Source organism: Magallana gigas, chromosome 6 (assembly GCF_963853765.1).
Source record: "Magallana gigas chromosome 6, xbMagGiga1.1, whole genome shotgun sequence".
Taxonomy (NCBI): Eukaryota; Metazoa; Mollusca; class Bivalvia; order Ostreida; family Ostreidae; genus Magallana; species Magallana gigas.
In genome coordinates, this window is record NC_088858.1 from 11,844,282 (window position 1) to 11,866,594 (window position 22,313).

Here is a 22,313-nt window from a genome sequence, read left to right on the forward strand (position 1 = left end):
TCGTGGGGTCTAACATTGAACCTTATGGGAAAAATCTTAGACTCTATTGTAAATGGTTATAACTTGAAAACGGACAAAGATAATAATATAGGGTTTTCAGAATCATATACCCGGTACATGTATTGACTGTTACAGGCAATATATAGGGTTTATTAGATCTGACCCCTGGGGTCATCCCCACCCCCCAGGAATTGGAAATGACTATATATCTCAGAAACTGTTAGAATCCTGACCCCTAAACCATTTATATTCTTGTTCCATATGTTAAGGGGCATCAAATGGTATGTAGGTCATAAGCCCCAGGGGTGGTCCTGACCCCCTTCAAACAAGAAGTGCCCGAATATCTTGAAAATGGTTAAGAACCCCACCCCCAAACCGTATATATTGTTGTTCCATGTGTTAAGGGGAATCACATGGTATATAGGTCATGGGCCCCAGGGATGGTCCTGACCCCCTCAAACAGGAAGTGCACAAATAACTTTAAAACAGTTTAGATCACCACCCCTTAACCATATATATTCTTGTTCCTTGGGTCATGTTGTTTCACATGATGTATAGTAAAGGAACCCTGAGGAATGTCATGAAACTTAAGAAATAAAAATAATCAAGTTCTAAATCTTTTTGTCTGTAAAGTTTGACCCATGTGGGTCATCCCTACTCCCAATGATGGCCTTGTTCATTTGGGAGACTTTATAATCGCCCCGATTATAATTACATCTTGTTATAGATAAATTAATTAGTTGAATTCAATTCAAATAATGATTATTTTTCAGGTGACTTTAATACCCCTATTCAACCACGGAAAGAAGAAAGCAAGAATATAAATAATAGTGCTCCTCCACATAAACAAGGTATGTATTATGTTGGATTTAGTATATACCGGTATGTCTACAAGTTTATCCTGCATTAACCAAACTAAGATAACCGAATGAACCAGAGCTATATCTATTTGATGTCCTTGCATAGCCTATGTTATTAACTTTCAGCAGCATTGTGATGTCACATTCTTCAAGTGCAGGTATACACTGTTGTCATTATAATCTGCTTACCTACCGTAATCAAAATTTTGCTTTTTTTTAAATGGTTGGTTCAGGAGTTGAAAATAATGTAAAACTATGTTGCAGGATAAACAAAATACCAGTTCTTTACTGCTTACTTGAAATAAGAGCAATAATTGTCTTAATTAGTCTTAATTATAATGAGGAATTTATTTAAAGTTTTCTTACCCTCACCCATTTAAAAATTGCTGACAAAATATTTCAAGGCAATAGTCATATGTTTAAGGTTCCTCGACACACCAAAATTTTATTTTATGGATCGATAGAGAATCTTTTTTGAAACATGATTCCACAAAACAGAGATCAATATCGGCTTTCAGTTATTTTATACGAATTTTTTTGTATTTTTTCAGTGAAATAGGAAAAACTGTTTTGCAGACAAACAGAATATATTAGAGCTTAAAACTTGTTGTCAATTAATGTGTAATATAATTATAAATAAATTCATGCCAAAGATCGTTTGGTCAAGTGTTTAATTTTTTAATAAAAAAAATATTTCTAAAAATCAAAATTGTATTTCTTTAATATCTTTTTAATCTATGGATAAAATTTTAAAAATATCAGATAGTCACATAAACTATTTACTAAACAATGATAATTTACAAAGAAATTGAAATGAAAATGCGAAATTTTGGAAAAATTGCTATTTATCAAATTTGAACCGATCCCGATTGAAAAAAAAACGATCCCGATCAGAATTATTTTAAAATTGAAATTTACAAATAAACTGCAGTTTTTTTTCTAAGTAATTGATATAAATTATAAAGTTAGTAAATGACGAAACCATTTTACAGCTAAACAACCTGAAATTTTTGCAAAATTCTGATTTATTCTATCTTTATGTGATTTCGTTCGGGATCAGTTTAATTACAATCGGGATCGGTTCGATTTTAAAATTTTCCATTTATACTTTAATTTCACTATTTGGTTTCAATTTCTTGTTGAAATATGATTGTACAGCAATTGTTAAATGCGAGTAACAGTTTATCTGTAGTTTTTATCCATAGATTTAAAAAATATCTACAATTCTTTTTTTTCATTTTCATAAATATTTTTTTTACAAAAATATTTCAAAATTTATCTAGCCGTTTTTGATATGTATTTATAGATAATTGTATTGTGCATTAATTGATAACAAATTTTTAGCTCTAATATATCTTGTTCGCAGCTAAAACGATGTTTCCGGTTTCTATAAAAAAATACAAAAAAATTCATATAAAATAATCAGAGGCCGATATAGGTGTCATTTTTGAATAATCATTTCTCAAAGACAATTCTTCATCGATCCATCAAATAATGTATTGGTGTGTCGAGCCACCTTAATAAGGCTACCTTTTAATATCATTTTTTGTCCATCATTATGTAGCATGTAAAACAATTGAAAATATTCACCTAGAAACTACTAAACCAATCTAGACCAAATTTGATAAGTAGCACTTGTAAAGGAGAGGGATATAAATCATGAAATTCTACATGTGCCAAATTGGCATAGATTTATTTGAAAAAATAATTTTATTCAAAAGTGTTATTTTAAAGATTCTACCCGAGCACATTGAGAGTGAGATGTGCATTGATCAAAATATAAAAAATCCATGGCCCCATGGTCAGGGGTTCTGGTGTCATAGCTGAGCTTTATAGGTTATATATATACTGAACATGCAATAATTTCTTAACAATAATATCTTTACTCCTGAAAAACTAGCACACCAACTGAGTACAAATAGCAAACAATTGGTAGGTGAAATGCTTCTATGAGAATTATAACATTTCTTGCCTTTGGGTCAGGGCTACTGCATAGTGTTAGGATTGGGCTATAGTAGTTGTATTTATTGAGTCAGACAGTTTTTTCATTTCATGAAGATATGGTTTACAATTCTCCTATGATTTATTTACATTCTTGATTTTGATTTTCTGTTCCTTCTATTCTCTTTGGAAGAAATTGTAAAATGTCTGCTTTTTGTAATGGGAGTCTGAGAAACCCCTAACAGTACATAAGAATTAAAGAAAATGGCAACAGGGTCTGCATTATGGTCTTTCTTCATTAAGCAATCACATTTTTTTATAGTGAGCAATATTTTATTTACCAGGTTTTTTTAAGGTTCATTATTCTGCATGTTGTAAGGTTCGTGAAATCATATCTAAGTTTCATCCCCATAACTACCGGTACTTTGTCACATGGCCTCTCTTATCATTTTCCCCTCTTGAAAGATTCAGTAGTTTTCAAAATTTTGCAGTCACATAGGTTTTAATTTTCTTTTCAAGTACTAGTAATATTTATTAGAAATCAGTATATAATTATGACCTGATGTTCGAATGTCATTTTGGGACTTTTATTCTGCATAAATCCTGTGTCCTTTATTTTTGTTCTATATTTGTTCTTTTCTTTTTTATACAGGTATACCTGCTTCTTTACATCCAGGGCAAACCGTAATTTACATAGATAAGGCAGAAAATGTCACTTATGGAAATACAAATATTGTCCACCATTACTCGAAGGCACATAGAAAGGTAAATAGAAAATCTATATTATTATACCTCAATATGATTATCCAATATAAAGTCACATCTGATTGGTTCAAGACAATCATGTGCAAGGGCAATAAAACTTCATACCGGGTATTTCCCTGTCATTGTCTTATTTTTTTATTATATCCCTCCCCTTCAAATTTTCATTCCATACAAATGAAAAATCCTCAGAATGAGCATACAATGTAATTAAACGATTAATTCTATTAATGAATCGTTTTTAATCATTTTAATATATAAGAAAGCTTTCATAGAAAGAAACCGGTAAACAAACTACATGTTTGCTTTACTATAATTGAAAAACAATTAGAAACCGATGTATTCTAAATTATCGCGTCGTTCGGTATAACAAACAATTTATTGCATGACATTTAGGAATTATTAAGATTTATTCCCCCATGAAAAATCATATATCCCTTGGGAAAAATTATTTTTCATGGGGGAATAAATCTTCATTTTTCCCCTCACAATTATGCAATAAATGTACAATATCAAGAGAATACACTTAGTACATACCCTTTTACATATCACACTCTGAATCAACCCAAGACATTGATATCAGTCAGAAATAGATCAGAGGGCCCAAGGGCTGATAGTGGCCAAGTGGCCAAGGGCTGATTCATTGATATGTAAAGGGTATATTTTATGCCTATTCACTGGCTTATGAGGAAAAAAAATGCAAAATTGCCCCTGAACATCAACTGTTTCCTGTGGCTGAGCTGTTGATTTGGTTTTTTTTTATAAGTATTTTACTGCATTTCTACAGGATAGCAGTTCATCAGTTACCAGTGAAGAAGAACCTCTCTTACCCAAGAGTTCACCAAAACAAGTAAGTTATTAATAAATATTTTCTGAAACAATTTTGGGAAGAACAGGTGAACGTTACATAATGATATTGCATAATCTTTTTCATGAGGATGCAATATGACTATGTTGCATCTGTTGAGGTAGTTCCGCGGCATGTTTGAAATAAATATGTGATGATATCATCATTTTATCACCTGAAATAGGGCTTTGGTATATTTGAAACCTATTCTATGCAGAATTTATTAAGTGGATGCCGATGTCACATGTTACTACATGTACATGTATATTCCTGTAGTCATTGGACAAGAAACTAATACGGTACATGTATATCAACATCCTTTGAGTATTTTCTCTATATTAGAGAAATATGCTTTAAAATCTCTTTTTTTCAAGAAACCGAGATGATTGATGACAATTTTCAGTGTAATTTAAAAAATAAATTTGTTACAGTATAAATTGTTATTTTTTTCAAAGATGTTTAAGAAATAATGTTAATATTGTTGAATAGTGTCATATTTATTACCTTTAAAGTTTATTCTTTACAGAATATTAAGAGATTGATCAACATAGGTTTAGCAACATTGAAAACAACAGATTGATCAATTTCATGTTCAAGTTATGTTTTCTTGTAAATAATTACATACTCTGGTGTTAGAACTGATTGAGAGATTTTTTTCATCATATTCTACAGAAACCAAATAGCCTTGATGATGAGTTGAAAAAGCTGGAAGAATTATTAAGGAGATCAAGCCATAATGACCTTCGAGTGGAGGATGTACCCGGTGACGGAGACTGTCTGTATCATACTTTCATTCGGAATCGTCATATCCATGGGCTTCCAGATAGTCCCAAAGAACTCAGAAGGCAACTTGTCAAATATTTGGAAGCCAATCCAGACACTTCAGATGGAATGTCATACAAGGACTTTCTGTGCCTTCCACTAGATCCAGACCATGGCGTTTTGCAGCCAGAGGATAAGGCAATTGAGACAACTGTGAAAAATGCGGATGACCAAAAGGAGCTTAGGTGGCAGAGATTTTTGAAAAAGATCCAGGACGGTGAGTGGGGAGGGAGCTTGGAGATCCGGGCCCTCTCCCAGCTGTATAATGTCCCAGTTACAGTCTTAACAATAGATCCAGATCAATCCAGACTGAATGAAATCCGTTTCAATCATACTCCAAAAACAGCCTTGAATCCTGTCATTTACATGGGGCATCTGAGTGTCAATGGAATTGGAACCCATTTTGTGGCATTAAAACCTCTCGAAGAAAAAAGTTTTGAACAGCCAGGTTAGTATTACATGTTATATTACATTTGTAATAAAGGTACAGAATTATTATCAATGGAATTTAATTACCTGGTAATGTTTTCTTTTTTTATTTCTTTCAATAGCAAGTTTTCAGCAGGGTGAACCCCACAGGAAGATATTTGATAGTACCTATCCTTACAAGGAAGGGGAGATAATGTACGTTCAGAAACTCTTAAACCGGATAGGTTGTATAGAGACCCTTAGTGGTAGAAAAAATTACGGAACAGGATTCAGGGTGGGAACCAAATACGTCATGACAGCCTTCCATGTAATGGAGGATGCTCTAAGTAAGTGTTGGGACTGAAAAGTATTTGGTTTTCTCTAATTAACATTTTAGATAAAGATTATATATTCATATTGCCACATCTCTGCAATCCAAGGGGTGTCCAACCTGTTCTGTACTCTGTGATTTAAAGAAACCCTTGTTTTGCAGAGATGATGTTGCCTTAACCATAAACTAGTAAAATAAATATATCTATTGTTAGTGAATGCAATTGGGCATTAATCTTGTTTATTATTGAAAAACAAAAACTAGGTGATGATAGACAAATGAATGGAAAACACTATTTTAGATGTACTTGATGGGGCATATCATTGTTTATTGTTAATAATTGTCAGGCCGATTAAAGGCTTCACAAAATCAGTCAATATGGTAAAGTGAGATCTCTCAAATATGCCAGGCTATCTCAGACAGATCTTGGCTCCTCATTTTACAGATGATGTTGAATCGAGATCATGGTAAACATTTGTTATGTCTTGCAGGCCAATTTTGGAAAGAGGTTTATAGGAGACTATCAGTTGAAGAAAGAGAGCGCGTGAGGTGGACAAGAGATTGTTTGCCAGAGGACGGGGTCTGGAAATTGTCTACACTATTATCATCATTGGAGCCTGACAAAATGAGTAAGTATAAAACTTATAATATATGTACTGAAAACCAGAATCCACATCACTCCATTTATCTTCAGCCAAAGAGTAGCATAAAAATATCTAACTTTTTTATCACTTGGGGATTCAAAAATACAAAAATAAATTGGGAAAATCTTCATTTTTATTTTATTCTAATCTACATTGTGACCCATGGACTAATATTGGAGAATAGAATATATATGTGACAAATTTAACATTGTATTTTATTAATACATGTATCTGCAACTTATACATTTGGTAAAGCCTCTACAATTATTTCTTTTTCCAGATAAATTGGTACATATAGGTACAGAATCAATAACTGATGAATTTCAAATTAAATTTGGATTTGTGAGAGACAACCCAGACAGTATTAACTCCAATTTTTCCTATGAAGTAGCATTTGCCTCTCCGTCTCATGATGTTGTCATTCTTGAACTGATACAGGATAACAAATTACCCGATCCAATTCACCTCAAAGACACAAATATACCAAGTGCAAAGCTTCATGTGCTTGGACATCCAAATGGTGTGGAACTACAGCATGATCCTGGGTGTATAATCATTAAGGATGAGGAAGAATTAGATGAACTTGTAGAACAAGGCATATCATTTTTCACCAATCAAGGTTATGCGGAGAGCAAAGTCAAAGAGGATTACGCCCCCTGTATACTTTCTCCAGACCATATCCTCTTCCATTGTTCAAAGAGCACTGCCCACGGTGCCTCTGGGTCCCCTCTCATAGTAATCAAAGACAAACCTCAGGTGATAGGCATGTTGCTTAGGGGACATCCCAAGTTGTACTACAACTACCGGAATAACCACGACAAAGAGACAAAGGATCGTGCATATCTGTTGGTCGAGTTGGGAATCTCCATGGAAAAAGTTCGCTCCCTGCTTATCGACCATTCTTTACATGAACTAGCTGATGACTTATTCCAACACTAGTCCAAGATTCAATCTTATAAACTGTAAGGTTGTTTTAACTTTGAGGTTGTCTTTTAGGTAACAAGTGAGTTTATGTTTGGTATCTTGGACATCGATATCTCTGATACCATAGATATAGTGAAGTGAGTTGGAAGTCCCAGCCATTCATTAAAAAGTCATAAACTCTGTATTTCGAACCTTCAGACATCTAAGTTTTTTTTTTTCATGGTCACATTGAGTTCGGGATAAGAAGACTTGGCTGTACTTGTATTTTGTTTCACAGAATACATGTTTTGAAATTGTTTAGAAAAGTTAACTTTCTAATAATTTGACAAAACGTTCTTCTTCAGTGGAGTTGAGTTTATGTTAGGTGTACATGCATGTAATGTATCAAACATAAATTATATTTGTTAGATTTATAAATCAAATTTTATTGGATGTAACATTGTTTTTAGTTATAAAGTTAAGATTCATGAAGTTCATTGCTTCTTTTACATAATCTTAAATAGAGTATTTTTAACTTGTTTTGCTTTACAATATATACATTGTAAAGATAGTAATTTTTATAATAATGTGGACAACAATCATGAGGAATTGTTTATTGCTTGTTGCACAGGAATTTTTTTTTTTTATAAAGTTTTTGTTTAATTCTTACTTTTAAACATTTATTGTAAAGGACTATATATGATAAGGGCCTAAAATGGCCCCCTAAAATGAACATCATCATTTTACTATCATTCTTTGTTTTATTAGTACAGATATGTATGTGATGTGTTTACATAATATTCATTTTGGTTCAAGTGCCCACAATTTAGAAATATGACATTGTAAAGACAACCTTTTCCCGCCATTTTTGCATTTTTAGCGTAAAACAGCTTGTTTTCAAGCAGTTTTTCAGTCTGAAAACATAGAGTGCATTCTTGAACAAATAAAATATTTTAATCAGAGATGTATCTAGCCAAGACTAATAAGTGACAAAAAATTTTTCCTTGTTCAAGCATGCGCTCTATATTTCCCATTCGTAAATAGATAAGAAAAATGCCTATTTTTGGCTGATTTTGATTGAATTGTAGAAATGGCGTCACTTTTGACGTCATATACTACCAGTGAGTGCAAATAAATCAAATAAATATATGAAAAATATATTTTATATCAACTCTTCTAAAAAATTAGTTAACATTTTATTGTACCCGAAACACTTAAAAAATGGCGAATTATGGGGGCAAAATTTAACTCTTATCATATATAGTTCTTTAAAAACCCACTCAACTGACAAAGGATCAACTATTGGTTAAAGCCAAAGAAATTAATAACAAACTCAAAATGTACCAATTTCCATATAATTATTTATGTATATTGTTTCCCTGTATGCAAGGACAACTAGTTATCATTTCACGGATAACTTTGACCTCAATCACGTTCTTTTACCTACTGGTATATATTGTTTCTGTGATCTCAACACTACTTAGTGTTCGTCATGCGGGGATCTGGGGGGGGGGGGGGGTGTCAGGGGGTCCACACTCTCCCTCCTTGCAAAATTTAAATTTAAAATATAAAAATTACATTATAAAATTAATAATAATTTTAATTGGGCTTCGGACCACCCCTGACAAAGTCAAATAACCGTTCGAAAACCCCTGGAAAAGTTTTCTGGACCCACACTTATTCATTTTATATCAGTTTTATCAATTAAACTTATCAGCCTGTAAAGTATTTTAGTTTAACTGGCTTTGTCTACATGTTATCTCACTTTTCCTGGTATATGTACATTAATGCAAGTGGAGATTCAAAATTTACATGTGAATTTGATAAGACTATTTTTGGGAGCATGTTTTACCATACAGTTGGCATAATTAGTTTTTGTAATTTTTCAAGTGCTAACAGTGTTACGAGTGTTTGTTATCAAGAGGCAGCAGTGACTGAGCTCAGCTGGTGATCATCTACATCCATCTTGTCCAGTTCACTTTTTAAGTGTTCTTTGTTATCAAAGCCATGCCCATTAGTGAAGTATACTTGCTGGATATACAATCAGGAATACCATTAAAACAGGTGTAGGCCTCTCTTAAAATTTTAAGATCAATTTATATTGTATTATTTGTTTGTTTGTTTGTGGTTTTTTTTTTGGGGGGGGGGAGGGGGAGTTACCAATAAATTAATGATATATATATATACGTATACTTGTATTTGTATATACATGTATTTAAGATACCAATTACAAATTATTGATTAATGAACTGAACTGTATTTGTGTTTAATTGCATTCCTTTCATAGTACAAAGTACACACAAAATTATAATTCAGGACTTGCTACACATAACTTGCTTTATATTTTCAATTCATACAGTTTTATATTCACCATAAAATCTATTGATTTTGATAGAAGATTATGCTGTTACTTTTAATATTTTATCAGTAAGACTGAATTAGAGAAAGAGTGCCAAACAGTACATATATATATATATATATATATATACTCTATTTGCATGTAATGTCAATTATAAAAAATGAACAAATGAACAAGTGAAACATTTGACTCAAAACACAAAATGATATAAAATATCCTATACTTTGAATGTTCTTTAGTAAATGAATGAATTACTGCTGTTGTTAAACAAATTGAAATTAGTTTATCAGTGATTAACTGCTGGTGGTACCTAAATGTAATTTAGTATATTGGTGAATAACTGGTCGGTATCTACAGTAAAACACGGTTATAGCGAACATGCTAATAATGAATTGTCGCTTACAGCGAAGTGATTTTCATTCCCTGTGACTTTATTTCATGTTGTAAACTTGACGGATATAATGAATTACGCTTATAACGAAGTACAATTGCCCGTCCCTGGGACTTCGCTATAAGCGTGTTTTACTTTATATGTAATTTAGTATATTTAAAATTTAGTGAATAACTGTGGTTGATATGAAATGTAATAGTATATACATGAATAACTGCTGGTGGTGTCCAAATGTGATTTAGTATATTGGTGAATAACTGTTTGGTACATGTATATGTATGTTTTCATCAATCGTTGCTTTGATTAGTTCTTTAGTTCATATTGTACATGTTTTTTAAAGATGTCAGCATGGTCACAGAGTGATGTATTTTCCATCATAATGTGCGAGAGGACAGATAGATGTTTGCTCATTTTAAAATGGCTCAATCAGTATCAGATCTTGATCATCTATAAGAGCTTACCAGTGTGTAAAACCTCACACTTGACTGTTTTTGTGTAAATGTGTAAATGCAAGATAAATTATATTTAATAAAGAAATATTTATACCTGAGCCTTTTGAATTTTTTCTCACACAATTAAAGAAGACGGGGATGAAATTAGCATTGGTTGAAATTTTGATAGACATCAACATCGTTCACATTAAATATTTTTATAATTTAAGACATTAATGTTCCACTGTATGGCAGCATGCAAAGTTTTGTCTAGCATTGGTCCAAGTAATAATAAATTTAAAGATGATGAAAGGTTTTTTTTCTCCTTCCATTATGTGTCTGTACATGAAAATGAAGCATGGTGAACAAATCTTGAAAATAATAAAGATAAGGTATATAAATTCAGGGTTTCAGGGGGATGTGCAGCCATCTTGTACATTTGAGGACAGTAAACATTTCTTGAACTGGCTTGTTTCTGCCAAAATATATAAAAGCAATAAATATGAAGTCCTACGTACATGTCATTTTGTTTGAAAAGTATGCATACAAGAACAGGACAATGCCTTTTTAATCACTCAAAACAGCAGTCGAACTGCGCAGGTACAGACTTATTTTGAAGATTTAAAAATATGAAGGGGATTCATTAGTGTCCTCTCTACAACCATCAATCAACACCCCCCCCCCCCCCACCCCCCCAAAAGGTAACATTTATAATCACAATTACTAAATAACAAGTTTCCACACCGCTAGCTAAAGCTATGCATACATCTGTACATTTATGATGATAATGATTAAAAATTAAGTGGTCCTCTAACTTTGCAATTCAGATTACCATGTGAATGGCCTATAAAGAGATTATAAATATGCTTATAACGAAGTGCCAGCGATTTAATTTCGTTACAAACATAATTCGTTATATCCATCAAGTTTGCAACATGTTATGAGGTCTCAGGGAATGAAAATGACTTCGCTGTAAGCAGCAATTTAATATAGTGTGTTTGTTATAACCTTGTTTTACTGTATATATTCTTGATTGAATTCTTTAAACAATTCTAAGCGATTAAAATTTTATGCTTCTAAAATAATTTGAAGTAGTTGCAGAGTTGGGGTTCATGGACTTGTGTATTTATCTTGGATACTTCAGGGGTACAACTCCTGACAGGGTCTGATTCCTGGTGCTGTCTTTTATTTGCCCATCCTTTCTAGACAGTGCTACATGCTGGTTCCTCTAATATATGGTAACTGGATGGGAGAAATAATAGGGAACCAGACTAGAATTTGACCCTGAATTTTCAGTCAGGTGCTCTACCAACTGAGATATCTGAAGCCGCTATATGAACCGGTCTGACCGTCACATTCCTCACCTTTTTTGACCTTGATAATCACTCCAGTCCCTTTCCCTAGCAGGAGTTAATTAATCTGTCAGTTCCAGTGGTCAAGGCACCAAATGTAACAAGATGGAAGAAATAATGACGGACCAGGCTTGAATTCAAACCTGGGCCCCCTGAGCCTCTAATCTGGTGCTCTACCAACGGAGCTATATGGCCCCTGTATACGAATCGGTTTGATCATCACTTTCCTCCCTCTTAATTGATCTTCACCCTTGAAGATCACCCCAGGCTCTTTCCCTGGCAGGAGTTAACCTGTCAGTTCCAGGGGTTGGTCAAGGCACCAAATGTAACAGGATGGGAGAATTTATGATGGACCAGACCAGGATTTGAACCTGGTTCCCCTGGATCTCTAGTCAGGGGCTCGACAACTGAGCTGTCTGACGCACCATAAATCCCTGGGGATGAAAATCAGGAGATTACTCCCTATTTCAAGACAACGAATGCATCTAAGCTTTTTCCACTGTTTTGTTTTACATTACATGCAATCAATCATTCATGGCAACAAACATTTTACTTCGTTTTTTTTGTAATAACTGAGATTCAGTATAAGACTTATTAGCCATGTAATGTCATGATAACCTATATAATCCATTAAAACGCAATACAACATACCAGTATAAGCATGCATAACATTCACAGTTTCAATTTGGGGATTCAGGAAATTTTTGCAGAGGACCTAGAAACTTGTTTGTTAGGAGTGGGGATGCATTTAGGTTACCATATGAATTAATGAGTCGAAAATTTCTAGGAACCCACTAACACTACTCCACATGATCAGTAAACAGTCTCCACCTTTTTTTTAAAAGTGTAACTATGTTACTCGGTAACATCTCCTACAATTCAGTTCTCAAAAATACATGTATTGGTTTAAAACATCACATATCTGACAATAAAAAGATGGATTTCATTTTTATTTGATGTCAATTTTAAGATAATTTTAATAAAAAATACTAAGCCACATCAACAACTGTAACACACATCATTTCTTTTCATCAGCTTCATCTGTTAGTTTACTTAGTTTCTTTTTCATTTCTTGATATAAGTTTACATAAGTATTTTTCAATTCCTTCATTAAAACTTTCAGATTCTCGTTGTCCAGTCTGTTGTATTCTTTTGGATTTTCGTACAGAAGTTTTAGAGGTGGGTGATTGATTCCATAAAAACTATACAGAGACTGGGTGTAAAACACTGAAAGAAAACAAAAATAAAACTGCTTCAATCTACACACAAATCTAAGCAATGGCAATTTAAATAATACAGCAAATAAGATAATACATGTACATATAGAAGAAAGAAATTAATCCCTACCATAAAATAAATAATATACAAAAATAAAAATATTGTTTGGTTAAAATCATATTAACATAAAATATGTAAACCTTTGCATATGTCATGTCAAAACATTGTCAACATATGAAAAAAAAAAAAATTTCTTTTTGCATCATATATACATCAATTTGACTTTTCACTGCTTTTGTACTTCTCCAGTACATTTCATCCTTAGAATAAGTGATGGAATTAATTTTGACATACTATTAAAATAGTATGTACAGTAGTACTTGCCAACTACTTAATTGGCATATGAAATAGTGAAACTAGCATTTAAATCAAACAACTTTTAAAAGAATGTCATTCTTCTCTCTAGAGGAGACATCCATTAGTCAAATCTGTACTTACCTAATCCTACTATGCCTAAAGATATTGAAGAACGGACCCGATGCTCAACAATGCGAGATTTAAATGTGTTTGTGAGAGGAAATATGAAGCATCCTATGGCTGTCACAAGCATTGTCATACTGTGTAACTGTCTCTTGCGCTGTTTTTCTTTTTCAAGTTCATCCTGAGTTTTTGTTTCTTCAGTTTGATCTTTTATTTTGCTGTCAATGACATCTGGTTTGGGATTGGTTGAGGTCTTTTTTTGTGATTCACATGCAGCACACTTAATATTAAACAGTCTGTAGATGGCATTCATTTTTCAATTATTTGATACTACACCATCTATCTGAAATGAAGATTAATTTTTTTATGTATCTGCCAACATGAAATCTAAAAATCTTTTAGACTGATAGGTTAACTAAAACATCTGCTCTTAAATATACCACTGTTATCATGGTTATGAAAGATGCAATAATCACCATTTATTTTTTATCACCTTCTTAGCATGGTGTAATTCTTTTGGGGCTAGGGACCTATGGGCTCTATTGTGCAGATTCATAATTTCTAAATTCAATCAAACTCAAACCATGTGCGCCAGTTTTGGACTTTCTAGTTTAAGTCATTTAGAATATAACGTTATATGTTTAATTTTAAAATTAAAACCAACCATAATTTTACCACGATCATTTGATAATCATTTTGGAAACAAATAAAAAGGATTTCTATTGCTTACCGATATGTTACGTTTGGCTTGGCTTATTAAAATCCATCGCAAATCAGTACCGGTGAGAAGTTGGAAGTAGTTATCAATAGTTGAAATGTCACATCTACTCGAATTTCCTCTAAATTTGTACTCCGAGCCCGACTATTGCCTTTATAGGTAAATTTTATTTTTCTTTGAATATTAATTAAAATTGTGTATAATATTTATCATACGGGTAAATTGTTTCCGACTGAAAATCTTCTCAAACAGAAAAATAACAATAATACAGATAATCAGTCTTAAGACTTGAAGTACGAGTTTTACTACTATCACGTTTGTCATTTCGAATTTCCTCGCATTTCTGAAAGTTTTTCATTGAATATGATTTTCGAGTAATATCATAATTACAATATACCTTGGGTATATTGTCACAATATAACGCACTGTTATTTTACACATACTATTTGACGACATGTGCTAGATCCCCATAGTTTCCGGCGCACTGTATATGTATACAATATCATTGTTTTTCCCCTTTTGATTATATATTTCATGAAAACCAACATTTTTCAAAGAGTTGTTAAAAACTCACCACTTGATTTGTTTTGAACTATCTTATCGATAAATTCAGATTTTTATTAATGTTTTTGGTAAAATTAAGATCGTTCCTCCAACATTTTGTTCCTGAAATTTTATGTAAACAATCCCAATGTAAAGACTTTCAAATGGTTAAAATATAAATATCTGATCATGTTGACCTTTTTCAGTTGTGAATTGATGTTGCTGTTTTGTGCTTTTTGTAGGGTCTAAAATGGGGAAGATATATGATTTGCTAATAGAACCTTTCGTAAACATTGTCGAAAAAAGACGTTCACAGAGGGAGGTGGCATTAAGAGAGGGCAGACCACCAACAGATGCGCTGGCGGTCAATCAGGGAAACAGAGCGACCCCTGCAGTATTGACTCAGCGAGACGAGGCAACCTCAGAGGAGCTGTCTCGAAAGGAGGAGGAAGAATGCCTCACCTGTAAAGTCATCGCCATCTCTACCTTGATGATGTATGGGACTGCCATCATACTTATTCCCACCACTGAGAAATACAAACAAAGCATGAAAAAATACCTTGCAAACAAAAACTATGTACTGTTGATATTTGCAGTTCATTCTTTCGTTGGAAGTGGTAAGTGGCAATTCAATGCATATTTGCCAATGTGCATGTGCGGTTCCAGAATTTTTTTTCAGGGGATTCAATTTTGCGTACCGGGGGAGGGAGTGTCCCGATATGGATAATTTTGTTTGGAGGGAAGGGGGTTTCTAGGCCTAACGTTATGTTAATTGTGAATTTGATAAGGCCGAATCCCCCCGCTAGGTCTGCTCATGTGTACATTGCCAGTACAAATGCTTCTGGATTCATTTTGTGGTAAGATTATAAATTTCCTTTTTGTTTTTCAGGTTGTTTTGCAGGTGCTGTTTACCAAGGTTATAAACTATCAGAAATGCTAGCTCGTCGGAAAAGTGTGGAGGAATAACCCTGTTTTGACTGCATAACTATTTCACAAGTGTATTTATCTGGCGTACTTCTCTTTTTGAAGTTCATTTTTTTTTTGTATGCAAGTGATTGTTGCTTTTAAAATAACAAACGATGTAAGAAGATTTGACCCTGTCATTTTTTGTACCACTATACAACTTTATGTATCACTTTGTATGCATTCTAAAATGCATTTATGTCAATATGTTTTATTACTTAGATATATTAAAGACAGACAAAATTAATAATTTGTTGAGATATTTCTTAGACAACATACATTTGTCTACAGTGCATGCTATGTTAATATATGCATGTTCAAGAGAATTTGATTTTTCAAGGAGACATAACTTGTATTGATGTCGCACAACAGAAAATGTATAATGCATATATACAAGACACGAGTCATTAGAAAGCTAGCCTATGGCATCGTGGATATTTCTAAAGAGTATATACATGTATTTACATTTACATTTTTCTGACACCTTACATAGTTAGACATAGTTATACAAGTATTACGTTATTGGTTGATTCCCCATAAAATATTTTTCATACAATTAAGTAGTAAAATAAAACCAACGTTTTCTACAATATCAGCGACATGCACTTAAGTATTCACACTGTTCTTTATTAATTATTACATTTAGCAAAGTCGTGATTTATTCCGTTATTATATCCCAAAAAATTACAAGAAAATGAATAAGGAAGAATGGCAAACGTGTCATGTCAACATCTTTTTCACAGACGCTCTGTTCTGTTCTGCGTTAGCAAAGTGACATAGTGGTTCAGCATGAGAGAATTAGACCCAATATTACACGTTACATGTAAGTGTCTGCTACAGCTCGTCGTGAATGTGTCCGTGCATTTGCTGGTACATTTTCTCTATCTTGGGACTGGCGAAACTGAGTTGGACTTTATAACTGGGTTTCTCCTTCACGCGTCTCTCCGCGCCAAACAGCGAATTTGCGACTTTCATAGCGGTTTTCATGTCAAAACTGTACAGTTCTTCCCAGCTCAGGACTCGGTCTCGGTTCCTGTCCACTAGCCTGAAAAACTGTGTACAGACAAAAAACTTTCATTATAGATTTGGCATCGAGCAATATTAATTACTTTGGGAGAGGGGTGTTCTAATCTATTTTTCAGATTGAAAAGCGTAATTTCTTGATATGGTATATATTATTTCAGTGGTTCTCTCAGCTTACCCACCCTGACATAGTCCCCGTCCTGACGTGGATTAGCTTTGATCAGTGTTTCAATATCTGACGCCAGCACTTCGTCCTGGCCCGCAAACTTCTGAAGCATGTTCATTCTATCGGTCAAGAAAAGAAAAGTATTCAGGAATATTATTTTGAAGACATATACTCCGTAGTACATGTACGCATATGCATACACTTATATATATATATACATGTAGCTCAAATACAAAGCTAGACTGATGCGATATACCGATAGGCTTGCACCAAAATCCGAATGGTACTGAAAAGAGTGTAAACAAAATGAAGTAATTTCACACAAATCAGGGAACGGCAATTAAATTCTTTCAAAGAAGCCTTCAAAATATCGTAGTAAAGTACGAAATAGTAGAGTTTTAAAAACGTTTGTATTATACAATAAGATATTCAAGCTAATGCAGCAATACGCAAAGTGGACCAACAAATGCCGTGTCATTTGCCATGGTTACCTGGCCGTCTCCAGCTTGGTTAGAAGTGTTACTGATGACAAGTTTCGAACTCTGTCTATACTCTGAACCCGAGGACAGCCCGACACATTGAAGTAGGGTGGGTGGAGGAAGCGGTAACTGATGGCTAGCGTTCTGTGGTTCCCGCTCCTTGTGTGGTGGTACCACCTATTGTATGATAACGATAGAACAATGACCAAACCAAACTCTCCTGTCGGTACGTTTATAATATGACTTAATGACACGAGCATTGATCGACTATTCTCACACCTTATAATATACCATCAACTTAATATTTCGCATTTTAAGTTAGGGTTTTCCTTTATTGCATGTCCATGTAAAAGCCAATTCCAATCGTGAAAAACATTTTTCCCCAAAGAGAAAAACAATTCACAATTGAAATGCAGAGAAACAGGCCGTTACGGCATCGTACTCGCCATGACATTAAATATTTTAAAAATACCGGACGTTATTCTTTTTATCAGCTGTTTATAACATTGTTTTATGGTTGTTAATTTATTGTAAAATAAATGTTGTTTGACCATAAGATAAAAGTTCAAAATTTAATCTTCCTCAAAACCATTCCCTCCAAAATATTTACGGAATCATGAACAAAGGTACTACCAGTATTCTATTAGTACCAAACATCACAGCATATTGACAAACATGTATGTATACATGTACACATTTAAGATGAATCTTCTAAGTATATTATTTACTCTTTGGGCACGTAGACGCAGTCACCGGGTTTTAGACTGGACTTCCACCACGGGAGACTTTGGAACTCTGGGAACCGGAACATGTCCACCTGCTCCACATCCACTTCACTGTACGCCCCGGCCTTGTTCCAATGTCGCTTCTCCACCAATCCAGACTGGCTCTGTTCGAATAACCGAATCAATATCGTTAATTCAGCAAAAAAAAAAAAAAACCCCAAACTTTCCTATTTCAGTCTTGTTGAAACAACATCCTTGGCATATATTCTTTGAAAATGTTTCTAGCAATTTAAAAAAAATCAAATTGAATATTTTCACTGAAATAATAAAATATCAAATACAGAAGGTTTTTAATGAAAAAAATATTGATTAAAGTTAAGCTGTCGACATCTTACACTGTCAATTAGATAAAAGTCCTTGGTCCCATCCAGTAAACAATAGAAGCTGTCAAAGACGTCCTTGTGGAGAACAGTCTGAATGCCACCGCTGCTCATCCACAGAATCACGCGCTGGAGCACGCGCTCAAACGTACACCGCAAACAAAACGGAATGCTAACGTTTCCTAGAAAAAGACGTGAAAACGAAACGTACAAATAAAACAGAGCATGCAGCATGTGCAAAGCTTCCTTTTACAACCATGTACAATGAAGAATACTTTAATTTTGACCTTAGCATTCGAACATTGTTCAATTCCTCTGAAATTCAAATCCATTCCGTGTTGAATTCGTTAGGGACTTATTCTTAACTTTGTTGCTTAGGCGTTATCAGTGACAAGCGTTGATGCTTTTTGTGAAAGTTGTCAGAAATGTTACTACAAACAATGGCCAATATAGCTGAATCAAAAAGGCACATTATGTAACTTGTGTCGGTTGACGCATGTAGCATCTGCTATTATACAAAAAAATTGACAACAAATGCACTAGTTTGTAAAGTCATACAAACAAAATTGTGGTTTTTTTGTATTGTATTGTTTTTTGCCTTTGTTATTGTTGTAAAGGTTAAACAAAAGCTTACCTTGCATGCTTTTTGGAACATCTTGAAACATGTAGATATCTTTGAAATTGTAGTCGTATATAAAGTCCTCCATTCTGTAATAACGGTACGAGTTGTCCATATCCTCTTTCTTCCCATATTCGGCGTACATAATTTCTCGGGCAAAAGTAGTGCTGTATTACATAGATAAGTAATAATATATAAATAGTGCCTGTTTGGGAGGGTAACAGTTGAAATTGACACCCCGAGAAAACTATTGTCAACCGACGCGAAGCGGAGGTTGACAATGGTTTTCGAGGGGTGTCAATTTCAACTGTTATCCTCCCAAACAGGCACTATTTATTTTGTTATACTGAATGTCTTTTTTAAAATTTTTAAGAAAATTTTACTGCTTTTATATAGGAATAACGTGAATTCTACAGCGAACCGTACGCGCATAATTTTCGCGCATGTAACATTTTTTAATGTTACCCGTTGCCAAGTGCGTTGCTAACGCTGAGGGTAATAGTAAATATTATTAACTGCGTCTTAACCAATCAGATTTCAGTATTTAACATGAAAGTATAACAATCATTATTAACATACATGTAAATATTGAGTGTTTGTCCCCTCCAATAATTCTGATAATCAACATGTAAAATATTGCATTGGTAATATTTTGTATAGTTTTTCGTAGAAGTTTTGTTTACTTGAATAAAGGATTGTTTATCATGTTTAAACAGTCAGACAAACGAAAAATGCTTCGTCGTAATCAGGCTTGTGGTAGTGTTCGAACACACGACGTTGCAGGGTCGAATACCTCGTCTTGCAGTTTCGTATTAAGTCAGGATATGTAAACCGTCTCTAATCTTCCATTAGGAAAACCCAAGCAAAATCAAAATGTTAAAAATTGTTCCTTCTCAAGCGTCTGTTGTCGAAGCAATTGAACAAGTATTTTCCGAATGATGGAACATTTGACTTATTATAGGAATAAGGAATCATTTTTCGACTTTTATCGGCCAATCATTACAGTCGGAACCGTGATCAAATAAAGCCGGAAGGGCTTTACGATACATGTACATGTATCTACTGTAATGATCAATAACATGAAAGTCAAAGAATGATTAATTATCACTGATATTTACATCATTTCCAAATAGTGTATGTACAGTAAAATTATTGACATTCATCCATTAATTTTTTTCATTCAAACACGTTTGTGCCTATTTTTCAAGTACATTACCACGCGGGGCAAAGCGCTGTTGAACCCGCCCACTTTAGGCAATGTGCCAATAATGTAATTAGACGAACATTTGACTCGTAATTTTAGTACAGATAAAGACACTGGCAAATGTAAATACTTATTTAGAGTTCTTGTTAATGACTATGAGTCTAATATTCTTAGTGACTGAGTGAGTCGACTTTTAAATTTATTGATTTGAGTCTCGTTAAAGAAAAGAACCCGCTGTTGCCATACACCATTCACCTTTGACCCATTCAGAAATTTAGAAATACGTCATAACGTGTAGAAATTCTTTAGAAGAAATTTTATTGCATCCGCATTACCACTTTAGTTTTGTAACTAAAGCTAGAAAGGGTCTAAATTTTAAATTTCCAAAAGCCACCTTACAATGTTGAAATGACAAAATGACACATCGATTTAGTACATTAGATGTATCTATTCAAAAGTTATCTTTCCTTGCCCATATATATTCTTAAGTTGCGGTAATTTTATATCCGTGCATTTCCTGAATGATGATTTGTTAAGGGTCGTTCTCGAAGAAATTTGATGATATATATGTATGCTGAATATTTTCGAATAAATGTATGACAACAAAACACGGCTGTCCAAAAAAATAGGGATCCATCTTTTTATACCTTTGAAGAGACAAAATCTTACAAAAACTGTTAACATTTATAAACTTTTTAAAAAATGATTGTATACACCTATATGACAATTAATAATTAACCTACTTTAAATATGCGTCTGTCCAAAGACCATACGCTGGCATATTTTGGGGAGTGAGAACTTGGCGGAATTTGACTGGAATTCTTGGAGCCACATATATTTCGTAGAAGTCCTCAGAAGTCGGGAACTTGTCGAGTGTTTCAACCTCCCCCTCGGCTGGTTGGTGCGATCCAAAATACTGCAGGTGCCCTCTGGGTTTCTGTCGCGCCGCATACCCAAGGGATAAAGCAGTTGCAAGGACAGCACTGTACAATAGAAAGTGTCTCTTCATGGCATTAACTGTCAAGGATCCAAGACGGGCGCATGAAGCAGACAAAAAAGTCTATAATAGATTACGTTCATTTAAAAGTATGCAAGAACTGTTGGCATTTGTCTAAGAAATCGATGCTTGTACAAAGAAAGTTGTAAGTGAATTTTTATCGATTGCTACAGAGACCCACTTTTAATTCCACTCGTAAACTTGTTAAAAAGCCACGTAATAAACAACCCTAACCGATTAATTAATGGGAAAAGTGCAACTGGCTTGTTGGAACTAGAACCACGAACGACTGAGTCAAAATTAAATCTTAGAGAATTTAGTCTACAAAATAAGAGAATTTAGTTTACAAAATATGAGAATTTAGTGTATAATTAAGAGAATTTAGTCTATAAAATAAGAGAATTAGTCGATAACATAAGAGAATTTAGTCTGTATCGAACCATAATTTAGTCTATGTTATACGAGGTACTTTGCAAAGCACAATAATCATCAAGTTATATTTTATTGTAGTTAATCTATTCATAATGATAACATAAAAACACAATAAGGTGTCATTCTAAAAGAAATATGACAAAAGAAGATGAAATAGTAGTGATATTCATGCTGGTACTATAAAATATGAGTTTAAAATTGCACCGGAAATGAGCAATGATAGTCTCTCTCAGACGCTTGTAGAAGCCAGTGGGTTTAACTTTGATGTCATAGTACACGCATCCAGCAAACTGTTTTCCCTGCTATAATCACCGG

At 33.7% G+C, this 22,313-nt stretch overlaps 3 protein-coding genes and 1 long non-coding RNA gene across 8 annotated transcripts in view; 2 read left to right on the top strand and 2 right to left on the bottom strand.

The window, feature by feature from the left end:
* LOC105317820 (uncharacterized) overlaps positions 1–10,589 on the top strand; it is a 28,552-nt gene extending 17,963 nt beyond the window's left edge. For all 5 annotated transcript variants that reach the window (XM_066088666.1, XM_066088665.1, XM_066088668.1 and 2 more), the window contains 7 exons: positions 774–851; positions 3,454–3,566; positions 4,351–4,413; positions 5,083–5,680; positions 5,784–5,987; positions 6,463–6,600; positions 6,896–10,589. In XM_066088666.1, the coding sequence (XP_065944738.1) occupies positions 774–851; positions 3,454–3,566; positions 4,351–4,413; positions 5,083–5,680; positions 5,784–5,987; positions 6,463–6,600; positions 6,896–7,554 (1,853 nt within the window). In that variant the 3' untranslated portion in view covers positions 7,555–10,589. The remainder of the gene's footprint in view (positions 1–773; positions 852–3,453; positions 3,567–4,350; positions 4,414–5,082; positions 5,681–5,783; positions 5,988–6,462; positions 6,601–6,895) is intronic.
* A 2,395-nt stretch (positions 10,590–12,984) lies between these two features.
* Positions 12,985–14,613, bottom strand: LOC105317823 (uncharacterized). The gene is made up of 3 exons (XR_010714979.1): positions 14,480–14,613; positions 13,768–14,092; positions 12,985–13,278 (listed from the first exon to the last, which is right to left on the bottom strand). It is a non-coding gene; the product is annotated as an uncharacterized lncRNA (long non-coding RNA).
* LOC117688955 (uncharacterized) lies at positions 14,562–16,220 on the top strand. Its single transcript, XM_034468150.2, has 3 exons — positions 14,562–14,626; positions 15,253–15,627; positions 15,900–16,220. Exons 2-3 carry the CDS (start codon positions 15,261–15,263, stop codon positions 15,974–15,976), a joined length of 444 nt encoding a protein of 147 aa, XP_034324041.2. The 5' UTR covers positions 14,562–14,626; positions 15,253–15,260; the 3' UTR covers positions 15,977–16,220.
* Positions 15,999–21,658, bottom strand: LOC105317821 (bifunctional peptidase and (3S)-lysyl hydroxylase JMJD7). The gene is made up of 7 exons (XM_011414574.4): positions 21,313–21,658; positions 19,381–19,532; positions 18,762–18,928; positions 18,370–18,530; positions 17,654–17,818; positions 17,179–17,281; positions 15,999–17,026 (listed from the first exon to the last, which is right to left on the bottom strand). The coding sequence occupies exons 1-7, from the start codon at positions 21,576–21,578 to the stop codon at positions 16,808–16,810; spliced, it is 1,233 nt and encodes a 410-aa protein (XP_011412876.3). The 5' UTR covers positions 21,579–21,658; the 3' UTR covers positions 15,999–16,807.
* Between the last annotated feature and the right edge of the window lie 655 nt (positions 21,659–22,313).

Bases quoted from the DNA above. Each gene is read 5' to 3' on its own strand.
- LOC117688955 (XM_034468150.2), top strand. From the start codon at position 15,261: ATGGGGAAGATATATGATTTGCTAATAGAACCTTTCGTAAACATTGTC. The intron at 15,628-15,899 runs GTAAGTGGCAAT...TTTGTTTTTCAG, and splicing joins TCATTCTTTCGTTGGAAGTG to GTTGTTTTGCAGGTGCTGTT.
- LOC105317821 (XM_011414574.4), bottom strand. From the start codon at position 21,578: ATGAAGAGACACTTTCTATTGTACAGTGCTGTCCTTGCAACTGCTTTA. The intron at 18,531-18,761 runs GTAAGATGTCGA...TTATTCGAACAG, and splicing joins ACTTTTATCTAATTGACAGT to AGCCAGTCTGGATTGGTGGA. The intron at 17,282-17,653 runs GTAACCATGGCA...CTTGACCGATAG, and splicing joins ACCAAGCTGGAGACGGCCAG to AATGAACATGCTTCAGAAGT.